At 43.9% G+C, this 18,546-nt stretch overlaps 1 protein-coding gene across 1 annotated transcript in view; it reads right to left on the reverse strand.

Annotated features, from left to right (window-relative positions):
* Nucleotides 1–18,546, reverse strand: part of LOC126298207 (nose resistant to fluoxetine protein 6-like) — a 167,424-nt gene that overhangs the window by 57,656 nt on the left and 91,222 nt on the right. Inside the window, exons 5-9 of the mRNA XM_049989511.1 lie at nucleotides 18,073–18,188; nucleotides 14,536–14,703; nucleotides 14,228–14,321; nucleotides 6,051–6,182; nucleotides 5,287–5,452 (exon numbers count right to left, since the gene is read on the reverse strand). Of these exons, the coding sequence (XP_049845468.1) occupies nucleotides 5,287–5,452; nucleotides 6,051–6,182; nucleotides 14,228–14,321; nucleotides 14,536–14,703; nucleotides 18,073–18,188 (676 nt within the window). The remainder of the gene's footprint in view (nucleotides 1–5,286; nucleotides 5,453–6,050; nucleotides 6,183–14,227; nucleotides 14,322–14,535; nucleotides 14,704–18,072; nucleotides 18,189–18,546) is intronic.

Genomic DNA, 18,546 nt, shown 5'->3' on the forward strand with positions numbered 1-18,546 from the left:
TGAAAGCTAACTCTGTTAAGTAAATGAACATGAGATAATTCGATTTTTAACTTCTAACATATAAGTGTATGAAATATTTTGATGGATTTTTCCTAAAATTTATTACGTTAGTCTATGTTCCAAATTACTGGGAAATTTGCAAGTGGCTCTACAAACCATATATTCACAGATAGTTTTAGCTCAGCGTTAGTATGATGAAGGATTGTCAGTATTAGTACATATTCACAAATAACAATTTGTGTAAAAAAATAAAATGAAACCATTACGAACACGAAGGACACCTTCTTAGTTTTTGACAATCAACAAGCATGTATACAGGGGGTAGACAAAAATATGGAAATACCAAAAACACAACACATTACCATGCATGATACGGTGTTGGAAACCCGTTGGCACTCAGAACAACTTCCAGTAGTCTCGGAATGGATAAATGAAGGTCCTGTGCGGTTTTTAAGGGAATCTTAAATCATTTTTCTTCAAAATAGTGACTAGTCCAGATAACCACTATGGAGATGAATAGCGACCACGCATCGTTCTCTCCAAAGTAGGCCACAAAGACTGTATAGGATCCTGATCTGGTGACTTTTGGCCAGGACAGATGCGACAATTCACCCTCGTGCTCACAAAACCGAACTGGTTGTGAACAAGAGGCCTGTCACCATTGGAGAAGAAATACTGCGCTTTGGGATGGATAATCCTTGGGAGTAAGGCAACCTTGCAGAGTTGTCATGGGGTCCATGGCATACCACGATAACACCGCTCAAAACATCACCCAGCCTCCGCCATGTTTCGCTCTTGGGTAATGCACTTTGCCATAAGTTGCGAAACATTGTGAAAAAGAAGTCATCCAACCAAATGACTTTCTTCCACTGCTTCGCAGTGCAGGATTTGTGGCTTCGGCACCACGTTTTTCTGTGTCGGGCTTTTCACCACTGATGTGTGATTTTGGAATTCCAGCTCACCCTGCAGTTCCTTGCTTGTGGCGCTCCCTTCGTGTTGTTTTGGTGTTGACTGGGTTCGCGAATACGACATTCAATTCTGCAGTGACTTTTGCAGCTGTCGTCCTCTTATTTTTCTTTATGGTCCTCTTCAATGTTACTGCTACTCGACACACACTTTCGTCCACGTTGTGAGTTAGCGCGTGATGTTTTTCTCCGCTTTCTCTTCTATGCGGTATGGATGTTCGATACCGTGCCTCATCGAACACCAAAGGCTTCGGTTACCTTGTTTACGAAAGCACCCACCATCCGAGTAGAAATAATTTGTCCACGTTCTAATTTACTGAGCGCTGATATAATGCACTCACAACTACACAGATCACTATTCTGACGACGACTGACGCTTCCGGTGTAGTGAGGACATTGCGAAGGTGGTGGTCAAATACAACAGCGCAACCTGTAGGTTTGGCCAACACCTGCAGTTTTGTTCAAGGATGCATTTCTCGTGGTGTTTCCATATTTTCGTCTAACCCCTGCATCTGAAGCCTAACATCATCCGGAAATCCCTACGACATTATTTAATATGTAATAACTGTTACAGATATTTCATGTCGATATGGTCACTACCGATGTCTGTACTCTCAAGATCATCGTCCAGTTCATAAGAAATGCAATGAACAAAATATACCTCTTTACGCGACCTTTATTGAACTCATTAAGGGATTAGAATCAATAAACTGTGAATCTTTATGGAACATTACAGTTCTGTGTGGTTTTCCACAGAAATTTATTGCCACCTTGTAATTGCTCTAAACGGAGAGGATAGGATCTGTCAGTGGCAATGACTTTTTTGGTGAGCCATTCCTTATCAGTGCCGTTATTCAGCAAAGATGTATGAGTGTTCCTATACTGTTTTCCTACCATGTTGTTGCTGCTATTCAGTCAATTGTAGATGATATTCCTGCAGGAGTACAATTAACTTACAGGATGTATGGGAAACTTTAAATTGAGCCGTCTATAAGCAAGGGTCCTAAGACTTTCTGCAGCTGAGTTACAGTACGCTGATGATAACGCAGTTGTAACTTACTCCGATGAACAACTAGGATTAATCCTGAATCCCTTCTCCACAGCATGCATAAAGATTGGTCTCATATTGAATATAACTAAAACACAGATTCTTCACCTACCTCCATGTCGGGAGAAATGGGAAATACCAGTGTCACCATCGAAAGACAGACTCTTGGCTCCATATCCTCATCAAGTGCATATAATGATTCAGGAATTCAGTGCTGGAGCACCCTTTCCCAGATTATGATCCCGAGTGTGTGAAAACCATGACCTTAATGTTGCAACAAAGATCCTCGTATACATTTCAGTTGTAATTCCCACACTGCTTTGTGGATCTGAATCCTGGACATGTTACAGATGGCATCTTATATACTGGAACAATATAACTAGCGATTCCTGAAGGGATTCTGCATGTAACATGCAAGACAGACGCACAAATATACAATCAGTACACGAGCGATGGTTTTAAGATGCCAGTTACGAATATAATGTAGTCTGCATGCTCAGTAATCGCATTCCCAAACAAGTGTGTTACTCTGAGCTACCGGTGAGCAAAGGCTGTGTGGGAGGTCAGAGGAAACGATTTAAGGATGCAATTAAGGCTAACTGGAGAGGCGTCATACACTCCTGGAAATTGAAATAAGAACACCGTGAATTCATTGTCCCAGGAAGGGGAAACTTTATTGACACATTCCTGGGGTCAGATACATCACATGATCACACTGACAGAACCACAGGCAAATAGACACAGGCGACAGAGCATGCACAATGTCGGCACTAGTACAGTGTATATCCACCTTTCGCAGCAATGCAGGCTTCTATTCTCCCATGGAAACGATCGTAGAGATGCTGGATGTAGTCCTGTGGAACGGCTTGCCATGCCATTTCCACCTGGCGCCTCAGTTGGACCAGCGTTCGTGCTGGACGTGCAGACCGCGTGAGACGACGCTTCATCCAGTCCCAAACATGCTCAATGGGGGACAGATCCGGAGATCTTGCTGGCCAGGGTAGTTGACTTACACCTTCTAGAGCACGGTGGGTGGCACGGGATACATGCGGACGTGCATTGTCCTGTTGGAACAGCAAGTTCCCTTGCCGGTCTAGGAATGGTAGAACGATGCGTTCGATGACGGTTTGGATGTACCGTGCACTATTCAGTGTCCCCTCGACGATCACCAGAGGTGTACGGCCAGTGTAGGAGATCGCAGCCCACACCATGATGCCGGGTGTTGGCCCTGTGTGCCTCGGTCGTGTGCAGTCCTGATTGTGGCGCTCACCTGCACGGCGCCAAACACGCATACGACCATCATTGGCACCAAGGCAGAAGCGACTCTCATCGCTGAAGACGACACGTCTCCATTCGTCCCTCCATTCACGCCTGTCGCGACACCACTGGAGGCGGGCTGCACGATGTTGGGGCCGACCACTGGCGACAACATCGATGTACTGTGGAGACCTCACGCCCCACGTGTTGAGCAATTCGGCGGTACGTCCACCCGGCCTCCCGCATGCCCACTATACACCCTCGCTCAAAGTCCGTCAACTGCACATACGGTTCACGTCCACGCTGTCGCGGCATGCTACCAGTGTTAAAGACTGCGATGGAGCTCCGTATGCCACGGCAAACTGGCTGACACTGACGGCGGCGGTGCACAAATGCTGCGCAGCCAGCGCCATTCGACGGCCAACACCGCGGTTCCTAATGTGTCCGCTGTGCCGTGCGTGTGATCATTGCTTGTCCAGCCCTCTCGCAGTGTCCGGAGCAAGTATGGTGGGTCTGACACACCGGTGTCAATGTGTTCTTTTTTCCATTTCCAGGAGTGTATTTATGTTAACAACTGGGAGATATCAGCCCTTAACCGTACATCTGCAGATCACAAGTCCATCGCGAGAAACTTCTTTTTGGAGGAAACAGGCAAAAAATAGCAACTGATGAGAGGCAGTGTAGAAAACGGAATACTGAGACGAACCTGGAACCATCTGTCACAATTGCGGCAAACTATGTACCTCTTGCATCTGTCTGTACGGTAACCACCGGACTCTCAGATGATTGGAAGACCAACCTACTCGCTACGACTGTTTGCTGTGACGATAATGATAGCCTCATAGACTGGTCTGACAACGTTTCTTCACGGGGTTATCAGTACTGCAATGCTGATAAGGAATGTTACGTATGTGATTCAAAATAACAGTGTGAGAAGAAAACGGCACAGAGGAAGTTCACAGCACGATAAAATTAGCAGTGGCGCTAGAAATGGCCTATCTTTGCGAATCCAACACTTAAGCGACATTACGAAACTATACATGGTGAGTCACTAACTATTACCACCAACAATAACTCCGAAAGTATGATAGAAACCGAAACGCTTGTGGGACAAAAGTTGCATGGGACAACGGGGGCCGTATTATGACGCTTGTTTTTTGTTGCTAGGTGGAGTCGCGTCAGAGATATGAAGGTAAACTTTTTTTTTAATGGGATGCTACAGTTTGATACTTATTTTCTGATAGTGATTATAGAGACAAATCCAATGATGCGTAACAGTAAGGTCTTTGACGGTCAACGAAGGTCAAAAAGATGGCATGAACGTCCGTTTAGAGAAGGTGTATGAAGTGATGGCCATTGGTATCAATGTAGTGCTGCCGTCTTCTTATCATGGATTGAGTGGTATTCTTTATCATTTCGGCACGTATCGAAGCACATGCACTGACAATATGCTCTCTCACATTCAAGAAAAAAATCCATACGCATCAAGTCTGGCGAACGAGCCGGCGACACATTTCCTCCGCGTCCAATCCAACATTTGTCCCACAAACTTTCCAGCTGCTATCATACTTTCGGGGTTATTCCAGGTGACAATAGTTAGTGACTCGCCCTGTATACGAATAAAGAAGTTTTGAAAAGTAATTGTGCCACTATTAAATAATGAACGTCACTAGGCTAACAAAACAAGTCTTAGAGTAGATCTTCGTACAATAAATTAACAAGAGAGATTTGAGAGATTAAACAGGATTTAAAAATACGTAATACGAAAAAGAAGAAGCAACAGTAAGAAGGAAGAAAATGTTAAAATTTGAAGGATTCTAAGATATAAGTGCGAAGAAAACAGGGACCAGGTGGTCTGAGGAAAGGAAAACGAAACGCGGTGAAAAGACGTAGATTTAAAAAATAGCAAACAAGTTGAATTTGAAATTTGGACATTGTCCCTCGTTGGCCATAATGGAGACAAAAAATTAGCTGCGGCTGAGATACATTAAGGAAAGTTACACGGGTAGTACTTACCATTTCTTTCCTGGGGAATAAGCTGTTTATATAAAGAGCGTTACGCCACCAGAAGTTTTCACAATTTATGTGGTCGAACACGTTGGGCTCAAATACTGACTTGTTATTCAGCCACTTCATACTCAGTTCTACCAAGCCTAACACATAAAGGTACACCGGAGTTAACCTGCCACAATAAAGAAAAAGTGTATTAATTGTAAAGTCTAGTACGAAACAAAATAAAAAATCATTGAAATACATTAACAGAAGGAAGCAGGACTAGAATATTGCGCCTCAAGGTAGAAATAAATCGTTTTAAGTCAATGACAGTGGAAGTAGCATCAGAATTGAAGTAGTTTTTTCATAAAGAATTCTGAGGACTGAGAGGAGGAACCAACTTCCGTCACCTGGAAAAGAAATCTCCACGTGTTCATCTCTGTGCCTTTGTTGCCACGTAAAATATCATGCCGGACACTAATGAACACACACAATGAACCTTTTTGTCAATATCATTTCTCGTTGATCACGTAAACACTTCAATGTCGATTCTACAAATACTGTTTTGGTTTCCGTTTTTTGACTCCCACGATCTTTATTCAGCACATGTGAAGGCTCTTTCGCATTTGAATGGTGATTAGGGTGTCAGATTGCGATTTGCTTTTGAAACGTGTGCTATTGTGCGTGCACGGTTATTAAAATTCAGAGAAGTCTGTTTCAAGACAAAGTAAAAGCAGTGGAAAACAGTGGAAATTTTTTAACCTATTATTGGTGTAGCTCTCACTTACCTAATGAAACGATAGAACACGAGCTTGAAAAATTGCAGCACTCCTGATTTTATAGTGGCTGGAGCCCTTGTCTTGGTTTCATTGTCTTTGGAAGCGGCTGACCTGAGGAATAAGAAAGTTACCAGCAGACCACTGAAAAAGAAAAGAAACTATTAAATTTTTGTTGTTGTAATTGGAGTTAAATAACTGTTTCTACAAACATTTTTCATTGCATTTATTCCGATATAAAGTGCACCCGCAGTTGTAGTCGTAACTGAGGTTTAACCAAATTTAATGACGTCATTAGAAAGTGATAGGAACCTTTGAAAATGGATTGCCTAGTGGGTGGTTTTCAGGAGTGAACAGCCTCAAACTTACCGTGTGCTGATGGAATGTTCTTTCTTTTCCTGATGGAAATATGAATAGTGGTGGAGAGACAGTGATCATGTTTCAGGAGTGCGCTGAACAGGTTTTTTGAAGTCGTTAGAGATAGACCAGTAGCTCCTTTTTGCAGAAGGTGGGAAGCGGAGAAGTTCGTGGCTTTGGTGAGGAGACAACAGTAGTTCAAGACAATCAAGCAAGACTTCAATCAGTGCAGCTTTAAAATAAGTCCAGTATCAAAACATCGAGATACTTCACTGGTTAAGTGGGAAGGACGTACGTTCGTGCATGTAAATCCCCCATATATTAACATAAGATTCACATTACAGCCCACTGTGTTCTATGTTATTTTACGGATTAGTCTTGTCGTGATTAGACACTCAATGAAACATCTCCACGCGATAATTCACCATCTCTCAAAACAAGAGAGGTCATGGCAATCTGTTCGAAGTTCAACACACACTGGCACAATAATCAGCTTGATTTCGGTTTTTGGCTGTACCGCACACTTCTCGCTACAGTGTCACCCAGCTGCCAAAATTTAAAATTTCAGGACCATGAAGAATAGCAAATAACGAAAGGTCAGTTATTGAGAAGAATATATGATTAAATTCTTTGGTAGTTTTGGTATAAACAAAGTGAAAAATATATTACACAGACCTGTCACCTCTCTCAGGAACAACGGCCTTAGTCGAGTTGTGGAACGTGTCGAACAGAGGTTAGATGACAGATACGGTTACGTCATTCAGTGACACTTCAAATCTTTGCCAGAGTAATGACTGGTATGCCAGTCTCTCGGTAGCCCATGACCAGATGTTTTCAGTGGGTTAGAGATAAGGAGAACGTGTTGGCCAGGAAAACGGTCGAAAATACTTTGTACCGAGACGAGCAAGAACAGCTCGGCCAACAAGAAGTCTGACGTTCTAGAACACTGCCACCGACATTAATACGCAGAAATGTAACGCCTGCTGTCCAAACTACTGGCTCTGCGAACCAGAAGTGATCATGCCGAGTATCTAATGACACCTGTACTGTCATTCTAGGTGGTGGGCACGTATGGCGATGACAAACGAAATCTGACAACGTTAGTTCTCCTGGGGACCTAGGAACAGAGATACGCTCATTGTGATACTGCACACAGAGCCGTAATTCGTCTGAGAACAGGACGTTGTGCCTCTCATGTGTTCAGAGTTGTCGTTGGGCGTACCTCTGTCAGCGCCCCTTTCTCTGCTGTCGTGTCAATGGAAGCAGCAACAATGGTACGTGTGCCGACAGTCTTTGGTGCTCCATACATTGTCGCAAAGTCATTGTGGGTACTTGTCATGCTGTGGACAACCCCATGTCTTGACTCAAAGTGCTTGACTTGGCTGTACAATACTTCACGGCCAAGCGAACAATATGTCTGTCCTCTCGGGCGCTAGTCCCACAGGCTCGCTGAGATCCTGCGTTACATCGAATATGGCCCTCTCAAATCTATTGTTTTGTTCACATGACTGTCGTGGGATCCTGACTAACGCTAGCAGCAGTGTCACGGAACGGTAAACGGCAGTCTCCATAGGTCATGATCCTGTTACTGTTGAATTCCGACACGGACTGCTAGACATTTCTTCGTCTTACAACAGACATAACACGATCTTCTAACAAAAAATCAGCAGTTGAATGTGATTTCTGAGTGAGAAAACTGCAGCATTATCTTTCTTTATGTGCAGAATGTAGATGGCGGCCGGCCGCGGTGGTCTAGCGGTTCTAGGCGCGCAGTCCGGAACCGCGTGACTGCTACGGTCGCAGATTCGAATCCTGCCTCGGGCATGGATGTGTGTGATGTCCTTAGGTTAGTTAGGTTTAATTAGTTCTAAGTTCTAGGCGACTGATGACCTGAGAAGTTTAGTCGCATAGTGCTCAGAGCCATTTGAATCATTTGTAGATGGCGTTACTCCTGCCTATTCGGTGCGACTGAGTTGATATGCTAACTACTTGCATATTCAGATATGTAGTACACTTTGTGCCAACTTCACGCCTGTTGCATGCTATCTCCTTGATGCTGAAATTACAGTGACCAGCAGTGTATTCCAAACACAAGATTCCGAGATTTTTGTCTTCTGGTTTTGTGCTTCCTCATACCTTGCAGTCGGAGTGTATCAAGGTGCACCCGATTCATCAGGGTAGGTGACCTCTTTGCAAGCTTCAATCGGCCAATGGCAGTGTTCCTGCACCCGTGTTAATCTCTGTATTCAGTGACGTGGAGTGAGCAGAGCAGCACCAATGGGCTGGTAGCTTCTGTATCCAGCAGCTGTAGAGAGGTTGTGGACGTTATCGCTGCTTACTGGACAGAGTTATACAGGAATGAGTTAGCGGTGGCTGACACCGTTGTGCCACGTTTATACAACGATAAAAATCTCACTAGGATGTGGCAAGCCCTGTCTTCTAGACAATGTTCCTCACAGCAGTTGATTGGTGGCAGTTGTTTTTCCCGAATTGAGGTGCACATTGTACAATCTCATCACCATGGCTTATAGAAAACCCAGTAACTGGCCGATCTCTGACATCGCATCCATCGGGCATCCACGATTTGGCCACAATAAAATGTACTGATATCGTGTGTCTTACCCGTCGTGCGATCTGGCGTCACGCTGACGGCCAGTATAAAATCTGATGGCATTGCAGTCACACGTGGGGCCGAATTATTCCATTGGCGAAAGGGATGGCGCCATGACCTACCCCCCTCCCCCTCCCACCCCCCACCATCTCTCTCTCTCTCTCTCTCTCTCTCTCTCTGTCTATCACAGCAACGATTTGTAACTCATTTTTTTATGAGTGTAATAAGATCCATATCAAACAAAACCAAAGAAATGATGATGAATCTCTACTTGCATCCTTCGAAAATAAATTTCATTTTACTTGCATAATACCCGGAGTTTTCTTTCAACGTGTATTTAAGACTGAAGAATAGATTCCTGCCTCGTAGGTCCGTGAAGATCCAGTAAGAACATTTGTAACACATCGTTAAACTTACTCAGCAGGTTCCATAAGACCATGCGACCCATGCAACCCAAATCTAATTGATCACGTAACGAATCAATACATAATTCACACATAAATGTTAAGAAAATTTAAAAAGCAGAAAAGAAGAATATAAAAAATGAACAAAAACACAAAAAATATTTACAATAGTGCATACAATAATAATAATTTCTTTTAGCTCAACAGTCTGATATAAGTATTTCAATTGGATGCCTCTTCAATGACTCGCAAGTCCCTAAATTACACCAATAATCTTACCGGGAAAACGGAAAACGGAAGAGTCGGGTCGAACGTATCGATGTCAGTAGAGACGGGACACAAGCTTGGACCGATTCAAGGATGAGAAAGGAAATCTGCCGTGCTGTTTCAAAGGAAATTTAGGTAAATCATAGAAAACCTCAGTCTGGATAGCTGGACGCGGATTTGAATCGTAGTCCTCCCGAATGCGAGTCCAGTGTGCTAACCACTGCACCAACCCGCTCGATTTCCCAGGGGAACAGGACCTGCCGATTAACGTGGAATCCGAGCCACTTGTCGTTCCCGGTTAATCTTCACATCTCTGAGAGGTGAAATTAAATTGAAAGCAGCCTAAAAAATTTCCGTGGTTAGATCGAGATTCGAGCCCGCGACCTCGCGGTTTCCAGGCATGGACTTTACTACAGGACCAAAAGGCCCGACGTGAATGCAATAAATAACGCATTACAGTGCAAGGGAACCTGTACATAACAAACGGGGTGTGCCACAACGAACTTTTCAACTTGCATTTCAAACTCTGGGGTTATCACTTCTAATCTTTCAGTTTTCGTAGAATGGTAGAGTCCTGTTGATAATGAATAGGCACAATTTTCTGTACAGTGGTTAAAGAAATGTTATCTAAGTCTTTTTTTTTCGGTGTTGTAAATATCGTGTGACTAAGGCCTCCCGTCCGGTAGACCGTTCGCCAGGCGCAAGTCTTTCAATTTGACGCCACTTCGGCGACTTGCGCGTCGATGGGGGTGGAATGGTGATGATTAGGACACTTTTTTCACTAGCTGCTTATTTTTTACGACCCACCGTCTAATTTCTTATGGAGGGTCGTATGTTGCCACTTGGCCGCTGTGACTGGGTCCGGGGTCCGGTGTGACAAAGTAACACCACCCCGGCTCCCGTCCACACTCACACCGTTGCCCGTGTCCCGCCACGTGGAGACGGGCTCTATTTGTTTACATCCATTTGATATCTTTTTTTTGTGCAGCATTAGAAAAACGTATAACTAATACAAAATCAAGTGAGATATTAATAAACAAAACGAAATTAAATATTAGGGCAACACAACACCCAGTGCCTGAGCGGAGAAAATCTACGACCCAGCTGGGAATCGAACCCGGGCCCTTAGGATCGACACTCTGCCGGGCTGACCACTTCTTTTTTTTTTTAAATTGGTCTCATTTTGTTCGATTTTGTTCGTTGCGGATGTCCCATGACACCCGTTCAAGTTCAGTGTTGAGCCGTTGACTCAGTTTTTTTATTACAGAGGGCAGCTAACTTTATGACCGAACACCCTGAGCTACCGTGCCGGCAAAATTATGAGACTTACGCGCTACCTACTGCGCTACCGAGGCACCACTGAGCTGCCGGGGGCGGACTTTTCAGAGTTCACTGAGTGAAGTTGTCACTTCATTTTTAGCGAGTGCTATTAACTACGAGGAAGGATATGTTCAGGGATAACAACGTTAAAGTCCCAGACGTTTGAACAACGCCCTGCATTAACAACACGAATTCACATTGCACATAGTTCATACTGTCTTTTTCTGGGATAAGAATATTCATTTTGAATGCATAGAGTTACGCCATACGATATAACAGAACTGAAGTATGCAGAGCACGCGACCATATTCGTTTCAGTGTCAGAGTAAAGATAGCAGCTCTTAGTTTCTGCACAAGAACCTGAATATGATACGTGCAAGAATGTTTCCCTCCATCTTCAGAACGAATAATTTAAAACGTTTGGCCTCACAGGTTATTTGATTACCTGGTGTCAATAAAATTTCATATTGCCTGTAGGTTTCTGCCTCGGAATCTTCGGTCGACGTTCATTTAACGCTTTCCTGGCGTTTCACTAGCAAGTGTGGTTGGCGTTGTGTTAAAAAAAAAAAAAACGTTGTGAGGCAGAAGTCAACAGGGAAATCGTCAACAAATGGCCACGATAGTCTCAACAATAAAACTTCGGTTGCACAGGAGTTTAATGTCAGGAAGTGAATGCACGGTGTTTTTCGCAGTTAATAGTCAATCTGTTTTCTGTAAGTCACGAGCTAAAAATGGTTCAAATGGCTCTGAGCACTATGGGACTCAACATCTGAGCTCATCAGTCCCCTAGAAGTTAGATCTACTTAAACCTAACTAACCTAAGGACATCACACACAGCCATGCCCGAGGCAGGATTCGAACCTGCGACCGGAGCAGCAGTGCGGTTCCGGACTGAAGCGCCTAGAACTGCTCGGCCACAGCGGGCGGCATCAAGAGCTAATATTGTCCACTGCCCTATTTGCTAAATCATTTACAACATATCACCCGTCTTTCAGAGTGACACTTGCATCATCTGACAATAGAAAAAGATGCATTGTCCTGAGCCACGCATTATAGCCAGTGACGATAGTGCAATGAGAATCTCCCGAAGAACGGTGGAGAGGAATACGATGAGCATCCTTATCTTTGAGTGTTAGAAAGGAGTCGGATGAAACAGAAATTGGAATGCCGACTGGGTGATTACGGACGGCTCTTAACCACTGCACTGCCACCGGTAACACCGGTTCCCTCCTAATCACCGAAGATAAGCAACGTTGGGCTCGGCTAATACTTGGATGGGTGACCGTCTGGGGAAAACTGGGTGCCGTTGGTTTTAAGGACACCCAAGTCGCCGAAGTGACGTCTAATTGAGAGACTTGCACCAGACTGTGGTGCCACGCAACCACTGCGGCACGTCCCTCGGTTAAACAGAAACTAATAAAAACGAGAAAGAACTGTGGCATCACGAGACCCGGGTTGCGGCAACAGCTGTAGTAATCCCGTAACAAGAGAGTGGTGAAACCAAAGGGATACAGATCGTGTGTGTACTCCGCTGAAAGGGAGGGGGACCTTGCCTTCAGGAAGTGAGAAGCCCCTAAAGAGGGCAGGCACGTGGAATTCGATAGCAGCGGGCCAAGCAATTACCTGGGAGAAAGTCTCCAATAAAAAGAGGAAGTCCGGAGGCCTTGAGGGGTCAGCTCAGGTACGCGGCTGGCTCAGCTGAATTACGTTAGACCTATCACAAGCGTCAGGGCCACAGCTACGAAGCGCAGCAGACAACGAGAGACGGTTGACCGTCAAATGCATGTCATTATCGTAACTGTGACACATAGGTAATTTCCGTGCACGTTTTATCAGATAAATTGTTATTTAAGATTTCTTTCATGTATGAAAATACATCAACAAGATGGAGTAGCGTGGAGAGATCAATGAAACCAGACTTCAGCCTGATACAACAGCAAAACTCTTTCTGTTAACATGCAGTGTCACCACTACTACTTAAACCGTCTTCGAAATAAGTATTTGGTGCGGTTTTGTTGAAGAGAGTGTAGTGGTTTCCGTGTGAGTCCATTTATAATTGGGAAAAGTATGCAAAAGCAAAACTAGGACGTCCGCGTGCTGTTTGCATCGCAATTCCACCGATGATATGTACGAACGTATATCCCAGCCATACCATCGCTAACTTTGGAATGTTTACATCGTTATATTTGGTTTCTGGAGAGATCTAGGAACCATTGAGGCAATACTAATCATCCGAATTATCTTGAACGAAATTCTGAAGTTATCAGGGATAAAATATTGGGACCAAATCTTTATCTAGGGTTTGTACAGAAGCCAGAGAGCAGTTCTAAGAGTCGAGTACAGGTAATGGAGATAGAAGTTGAGGAGTGAGAAATAGTTGTAGCCTATCCCTCAGATTTTTCAATCTTTGTTAGAGCAAGCAATAAAGACACGTAAAGAGGAATTTTGAAAAAGAGCCGAAGTTCAGGGGGAAGAAGAAAACCTTTCAAGTTTGTAGATGGCATTGCAATTCCGTCAGAGACGGCAAAGGAGGTAAAAAATGAATTGAATAGAATGGATAACGTCTTGAAACAAGCTATATGATGAACATAAGTAAACCACAGGAATGTAGTCTAAGTTGGGGAGTTAACTTACGAATGAGATGATAAAATCTGAAATAGAAAATTTTGATGACACAGGATATAAATTCAGATGTCAGGAAGCCTTTTCTTAAATTGTTCGCCTGGAGTGTAGCCTCACGTGGAAGTGAAACGTGGAAGATAAACATTGCATACAAGAAGAAAATAGGGGGTCCTGATAATTCTGCTACTGAAGAATGTTGAAGATTTAATGGGTACATCGAGAAATCATTTAATAAGTAGTGAATCGTGTCGGGAACAAGAGAGCTTTACTGGCACAACTTGACTACAAGAAGTGATAGGTCAACAGAACTCATCCTCAAACACCAAGGAATAGTGCAATAGGAAGCCGACGAAAGTGTGGCGGGTAACAGTTGTAGAATGAGATGAATAAACTTATACAGGATAGACTAGCGTGGACAGCGACGTAAAATCACTTATCGAACTGCAGACTACAACAACCTATTCTGCTTCGTGATTCCATTAAAATAAGAATTAAAATTATTTCATTGACGTGCGTAAGTGTAGTACACGGTTACAAATAAGGTTTAAATTTTTGTCTAGGTTTGGCACAACTTTCGAAACATCATTTTGAGTTTACAATGTCCTTACCTGATGAAGAAAAACGTATCCACGGAAAATGTTGCGTTGCTAATAGTTTGGTACATGATGCTTCTCTCAGTGACACTCCGTAGCGTCTTGTTTTCTGAAATATGAAGAGCCAGTGTTTAACAATCAGTAGACGAAAGAGTTCAATATACCGTTGTTTTCCAATAAACTGAAGTCAAGTCGTTTGTACCTGAATTCACAATCGAAGCATTAATCTGTCCAACAAGTAAAACTAGGTGTGTTAAAACTTCCACTTGGCACTTTTAATTCATCTTGTATATTTAAAAATTGATAAATAACTGTTTACTAACCTGCAATAGAGAAAACCTGCAGGTAAGTATGTACCATGATGACCCAAGCCAAGCTTAGGAAACGCATCCCGTGGACACATCCCAGAGCTTCGTCTGATCCTTCACATTTCAAGATTTTTTGCCCGTTTATGCGTGCCGAAAATGCGAGAAGCAGCATTGAACATTTCCCTGAAAGGCAAAGATAAACATTAAAAAGCTAGCCATGGAGTACAAACAGATTCATTAACGATGTCGATATGTGTGCTTTATTTTATATTTTTATAGAATGTAATTTCTCCTTAGCAATGAATCTGAAATTACCAAATACAGTAACATATGTTCACAAAAATTGTTACCAGTCGTGTCTAAGCTAATAGAAGGTATAGCATGTAGACAGTGTGACAACTGCTTGGAGAATGTACATTGATTCTCAATGGAAATAACTCATTAATTTCAAGGCTCAGCAAATTCTGTTCTCTAAATAATACTTATTAAGACAATTATTACTGATTTCCAAGAATTCTTTTCACAAAATCTTTTAATACTCGAGATCGCAAACAAAACTACAGTACACGATGACTAGTTTCGGTTGCTCATACACCCATCTTCAGATCAATTGTAAAATCAAGCGTAGTGTCAGCTGGCTAAACGAGGCTGGGACCCAACGTCTGCACATCTCAGTGCATTCTCATACAAGAGTCTCTCAATAAAATTTTGGCTATAGTAGTGAGATAAAGCGATAAGTATTCAAGACCATCCTTTGCAACATTTTACATACGTCGTCGATTAAGTAAATTGTCAATCATAAAAACTGTATGTACATGTATGCAGGTAGGCCTATTAGTAACTGACACATTCAAAATCTTAGGCAAACTACAACTCTGAATGGGTCACTTATTACTAGAACTACTTGCATCCCTCTACGTAGTATTTTTATAGTTGACAAGTTACTTGTGTAACGATGTTGCATGCAAAATGTTGTGTACTAACGACTGACATTTTACGGATGGACTTGAATGCTTGCCGGCTGGAGCGGCCGTTCGGTTCTAGGCGCTACAGTCTGGAACCGCGCGACCGCTACGGTCGCAGGCTCGAATCCTGCCTCGGGCATGGATGTGTGTGATGTCCTTAGGTTAGTTAGGTTTAAGTATTTCTAAGTTATAGGGACTGATGACCTCAGAAGTTAAGTTCCGTAGTGCTCAGAGCCGTTCGAACTATTTTGAACTTGAATGCTTATTGCTTCATCTTATTTTACTTAGATAGACTCTTGAATGGGAATGCACTGTGATGTGCAGCCATTGTATCCTAGCCTCATTTTACAAGCTTTTACTACGCTTGACTTTATAATCGATCTGAAGATGGTCGTATGAACAGCCGAAACTAGCCATCATTTAATACATTTTTATGTGTGATCTTGACTGTTACAAGATTTTGTGATAAAAAGTTTTTTAAAAACTTTTTGAAAATACTCTCCTGAAAATTGAAATAAGAATACCGTGAATTCATTGTCCCAGGAAGGGGAAACTTTATTGACACATTTCTGGGGTCAGATACATCACATGATCACACCGACAGAACCACAGGCACATAGACACAGGCGACAGAGCATGCACAATGTCGGCACTAGTACAGTGTATATCCACCTTTCGCAGCAATGCAGGCTTCTATTCTCCCATGGAGACGATCGTAGAGATGCTGGATGTAGTCCTGTGGAACGGCTTGCCATGCCATTTCCACCTGGCGCCTCAGTTGGACCAGCGTTCGTGCTGGACGTGCAGACCGCGTGAGACGACGCTTCATCCAGTCCCAAACATGCTAATTGGGGGACAGATCCGGAGATCTTGCCGGCCAGGGTAGTTGACTTCACCTTCTAGAGCACGTTGGGTGGCACGGGATACATGCGGACGTGCATTGTCCTGTTGGAACAGCAAGTTCCCTTGCCGGTCTAGGAATGGTAGAACGATGCGTTCGATGACGGTTTGGATGTACCGTGCACTATTCAGTGTCCCCTCGATGATCACCAGATGTGTAGGGCCAGTGTAGGAGATCGCTCCCCACATCATGATGCCGGGTGTTGGCCCTGTGTGCCTCGGTCATATGCAGTCCTGATAGTGGCGCTCACCTGCACGGCGCCAAACACGCATACGACCATCATTGGCACCAAGGCTGAAGCCACTCTCATCGCTGAAGACGACACGTCTCCATTCGTCCCTCCATTCACGCCTGTCGCGACACCACTGGAGGCGGGCTGCACGATGTTGGGGCGTGAGCGGAAGACGGCCTAACGGTGTGCGGGACCGTAGCCCAGCTTCATGGAGACGGTTGCGAATGGTCCTCGCCGATACCCCAGGAGCAACAGTGTCCCTAATTTGCTGGGAAGTGGCGGTGCGGTCCCCTACGGCACTGCGTAGGATGCTACGGTCTTGGCGTGCATCCGTGCGTCGCTGCGGTCCGGTCCCAGGTCGACGGGCACGTGCACCTTCCGCCGACCACTGGCGACAACATCGATGTACTGTGGAGACCTCACGCCCCACGTGTTGAGCAATTCGGCGGTACGTCCACCCGGCCTCCCGCATGCTCACTATACGCCCTCGCTCAAAGTCCGTCAACTGCACATACGTTTCACGTCCACGCTGTCGCGGCATGCTACCAGTGTTAAAGACTGCGATGGAGCTCCGTATGCCACGGCGAACTGGCTGACACTGACGGCGGCGATGCACAAATGCTGCGCAGCTAGCGCCATTCGACGGCCAACACCGCGGTTCCTGGTGTGTCCGCTGTGCCGTGCGTGTGATCATTGCTTGTAAAGCCCTCTGGCAGTGTCCGGAGCAAGTATGGTGGGTCTGACACACCGGTGTCAATGTGTTTTTTTTTCGTTTTCCAGGAGTGTATTAAGGTCACTTGTCTCCGTGTCCTGACTAACTCATGAATTAAAGTTATGAATGAATTGTTCAACACATATGTAGGACACATTTAATACAGTGAAATTAAAAAAAAAGTAAAAGAGAAATATTCGACGAAGGCGTAGCTCAGGAACATACACCACGCAAATTTTCACCACATTTTATCACTTTTAAAAATTATTAAAAATTATGTCGACTGTAACACGATTTTCCGTATGTTTTCTTAAATGACAAATGTTTCCTATATTTTTACTGTATTTTAAACAAAAATGTTTTGTTTCTCTTAGGGTATCAGAGAATTAACGATTACAAAGCGAGGCCAAAGCATGAGAGCTTGTAAGACCAAACTGATGTTGGAGTACTAAAAATCCACAACGGGTAATGGGCAAATGTAAATAAATTGCTTATACCTTACTTGGGCATGATTGTTGTATTCAAGTATAATCCTTATAGTTCTCATTATAGACACGTTTTTGGTAATGTCTGATTTCGACAAAATAACGAACTGATTTTGTAACTGGTGAGGAACTACGCAGAAAAAAGGCACATTGAATGACGACAGGAAAGATCTGTGTGGTTTGCACCATTTACTTGCTTGAGTTTGTTGTGTCACAGGGAAGGGAAAGTGTGAGGTGAGAAGCGTGAGTTTAGTTACCGGCAGGTGCGGCGGCGGATGCGGCCGCCTTGTCAGCCGGCGGGCGGCGCCAGCGCAGCACCAGGTCGTACACCGTCCCCGCAGCCATCAGCACCAACAGCACCGCAGCCACGCCCCTGCGGACACACCAAGGCACCGTCACAAACCAGTCACGCAAACACTATTTGAAAAACCTCCGCTTTTGATTATAAAATACAGAAACAAGCAAACATCGTCATTCTCAACGGAGACAATCTTCAGACGTACAAGTAGCTTGGCATGTTACAACATCATTACTTTTCACAATATATATAAATGACCTTGTAACCTCCCAGCAGTAAAAATAGTTATATGTATAACATTCACATTCAGTGTAACCTCGCAACAGCTTATTATTCCGTAACCTCGCAATAATAACGTGACTAACTTCCCAATAAAAAAATTGTGGCTCATATATAACCTTTCAATAATTAACTGTCTGCCCCCGGTAGCTGA

The sequence above is a fragment of the Schistocerca gregaria genome, chromosome X (genome assembly GCF_023897955.1).
Source record: "Schistocerca gregaria isolate iqSchGreg1 chromosome X, iqSchGreg1.2, whole genome shotgun sequence".
In the NCBI taxonomy this organism is placed as follows: Eukaryota; Metazoa; Arthropoda; class Insecta; order Orthoptera; family Acrididae; genus Schistocerca; species Schistocerca gregaria.